Raw genomic sequence first — 3,231 nt, forward strand, 5'->3', positions numbered from 1 at the left:
TATTTTAAAGATGTCATGATGCCTTAAATTCGATCGACAATGGGACATAAGAGAGAAAAAAAAATGAGGACAGAGGATCTGAACTAGTTTTTATGATATTATTCATTTATGAAGCTAGCGTACTTGTCGACGATCTCCGAGATGAACTGGATCAGCTTCTCCGGCGTCGACATCATCGCCATGTGGTCGGCCTCCTCGATCACCCTCACCTCGTTCACCGGGTAGTTCTCGATCATCCACCGCTGGAAGCTCGCCTGCAGCCCCTCGTCCTTCTCGCACACGACGAACACCTTAGCCACCGAGCCATACCCCGGCGCCGAGAGCGGCGACAACGAGTCCAGTTCCTTCGCGAACAGGGAAGACGGCCTCAAAAGCGTCATGGCCAAGGCAAAATCCTTCACCAAGATGCGATTTTGTTAGAAGTAGTAGAGAGGTGAATGTGACGATGATGTTCCTCTGCCTATGAGCGGAGCCATACCTCCGGCGGTGAGCGATTGTAAAGGCGGGACACGAACTTGGGGCCTAACACCATCGACAGAGGGCCGTTCTCCTTGTCCCCGACCGTGCCGAATTGGGTATCCAACCAAAGCGGCAAGGTCGGATCTTCCAGGTGGGCCTTCGCAAGAACAGAATTCAATCAAAACGTACGCACGCTCAAAGGTAGATTTTGAAAAAAATCAAGACTCGTTTAGCTTACTCACCTTGTTATAGACGAACGAGGGAGGATGAACGGTGTCGGGCAAGAAGGCAGTGACGAAGACGCCGACGGCGACCTTGTGTGGGAACCTGTCCATGGCGAAGGCGATGTTGAGACCCCCAAGGCTGTGGCCGACGAGGACGACGCGCTCGCCCTGGGGTAGCGCGGCCAGGAGGTCGATCAGGGGCTGGTTGTAGTCGGCGAAGTTCCTGAGGTCGGAGAAGCGGCGTTCGTCGATGCCGGAAGCAGCGAGATCAAGCGCGGTGACTCGGTGCCCGGCGGAGCGGAGAAGGGAGATGAGCTTGTACCAACACCAGGCGCCGTGGGAGGCGCCGTGAACGAAGACGATGTGGTGACTGCGGTTGCTTCTGGCGTCTGCCATGTGGCTGTGGGACCTTGAAGAATCAGCTTGCCGGTGACCATTTTATAGAAGGCGGAGTGAGGAGGAGCTGGCGTCGGACCAATTCGCGTGTTTCTCATGTTGCTTTCGTGAACCATGTGGTTGGCCCTCGAAAGAAAAGTTATTCGGTATACCATCTATGCTCGCTCAGTCTAGATCTGGATCACAACCCCTGATCTGTTGTTGGATCAATCGTTTATAGCTGAGATTTTATAAATCCCACCTTATATTAAGTGAGGTCCATAGAATTTCATCTATAAGTGGTTGGTCTATTTTCTAGATTACACTTTCTGATCCAAAGAATCCGTGCTCATCCTCGCGTTGGTATTCTTCTTCCATTTATTTATTTGTTTTTTTGAATATGTGAATTTTGAATTGATTAATTTTAAAATTAATCGATCAATTTTATAAAAAAAACATCAAAATATATCGAAAAATGCTCATGGAAGTTTATCATTCATCGCTGGAATGAGCTTCATGTTTAAAATTACTCAATTTTAAATATTTACATTATCAAAATAATAATAATAATAATAATAATAATAATAATAATAAATATCTTCCGGCTTTCCGTGTCGTGCCGAGCAAAACTGCAAATGAGTTTGCCTTAACAATTACGCGGACGGAGTTTTATTTATGCACTTTTTTTTTAAATGTTGATGTTTTTTTATAGGAATTGTAACTATTTAATTTTATAATTTTAATGGACCTAGGTAGAAATAAGTTGAAGGCACAAAGTAATTTTAAATAAAACTATTATATGAATTTATATATTAAAATGAAAAAGGATGATAAAGAAATTTAGCACCCCACGTGAAATATCATTTTGATAATAATAAAAATATCCCTTCAATTTACCAAAGGACTCCCTCCAAATTTAGTTCTATCCAAAGACGCGTCCAAATTTTAGATTTCTCAAAAGGCCAATTTGTTTTACCGTATTGGCTTTTTCTATTTTATTTTATTTTATTTGCTTTTCTGCCCTTTCCATACAACAAAATCTCTACTCATTTTTCTCTTATTTATTCTATTTTTTTCCTCTCGCTTTATATATAATGTCTTGGGTAAATTTACATGCAACCCCCAATTATAAACTCAACTTTACATGTAGTTTTCATTGATCAAAATCTTTATTTCTACTCCCTAGTCAAATATAATAGACACTAATTTATCTAATTGCTCTTGATATTTTCAGGTATAAAAAGTCCAGTATAATTTTTCTTAAATTCAGCATATTAAACTAGAATTCAATATATTTTCTATTAAATTGAGTACGATTCTTTTTCCATTTCAATAAGATGAAAAATATACTAGATTTTCTTTAAATGATACTCAATTGGATATAAAATATACTAGATTTTCTTTGAATGATGCTGGATTTAGAAAGAATTATATTAAGTAGGGAAAAAAATCATGTTCAATTTGATAGAAAATATACTAGATTCTAGTTTAAAGTGTCAAATGTAAGAGGAATTATACTTATTTTTAGATTTTTTATACCTAAAAAATATGAGAGGGCAATTTTGATAGAAATATACTAGATTCTAGTTTAAAGTGCTAAATTTAAGAGGAATTATACTCATTTTTGGACTTTTTGTACTTAAAAAAATCTGAAGAACAATTAAGTAACAATATTTGCATGAGGAAATTGAAGCAAATTAAACTTTACATGCAGGGAGTGGAAACAAAATTTTTTAAACATAGAGACTGCATGTAAAATTAAAGTTGTGATTAGAAATTTTTCTCAAATTTACCATAATATCTTCCCTTTATAAAATATAGAGGAAAGAGAAGAGAATAAATTGAATGCAAAGGAGAGAGAAAATAAAAGAGATTTTTTTATTTATATATCATATTTTTTTCTCTCTCTTTTTTCTCGTCCCTAGGGTGTGGTGGGTGTAGTGCAAAAGATGAGCAAAGCGGTATTCTATCCATAATGGGGTCGATTCTTGGTAAAGGTTCACCGCTTGCCTAAGGTCCTGTCGCGCGTCTGGATTTATCGCTTGCCTTTAGATACACTATCTTTTCTCTCTTCTCTTTTTTAATATCTAGTTATAAAAAAATAAATAATAAAATTTAAATGAAGAACGTCAACTAATTTGATTAATAAAAATAATTATAAAATAAAAAAATA

At 37.6% G+C, this 3,231-nt stretch overlaps 1 protein-coding gene across 1 annotated transcript; it reads right to left on the minus strand.

Moving 5' to 3' along the window:
- Window positions 1-1,106, minus strand: LOC122016432 (methylesterase 1-like). Its single transcript, XM_042573731.1, has 3 exons — window positions 702-1,106; window positions 479-616; window positions 1-395 (listed from the first exon to the last, which is right to left on the minus strand). The coding sequence occupies exons 1-3, from the start codon at window positions 1,077-1,079 to the stop codon at window positions 99-101; spliced, it is 813 nt and encodes a 270-aa protein (XP_042429665.1). The 5' UTR covers window positions 1,080-1,106; the 3' UTR covers window positions 1-98.
- Between the last annotated feature and the right edge of the window lie 2,125 nt (window positions 1,107-3,231).

The sequence above is a fragment of the Zingiber officinale genome, chromosome 8B, assembly GCF_018446385.1.
Source record: "Zingiber officinale cultivar Zhangliang chromosome 8B, Zo_v1.1, whole genome shotgun sequence".
Taxonomy (NCBI): domain Eukaryota; kingdom Viridiplantae; phylum Streptophyta; class Magnoliopsida; order Zingiberales; family Zingiberaceae; genus Zingiber; species Zingiber officinale.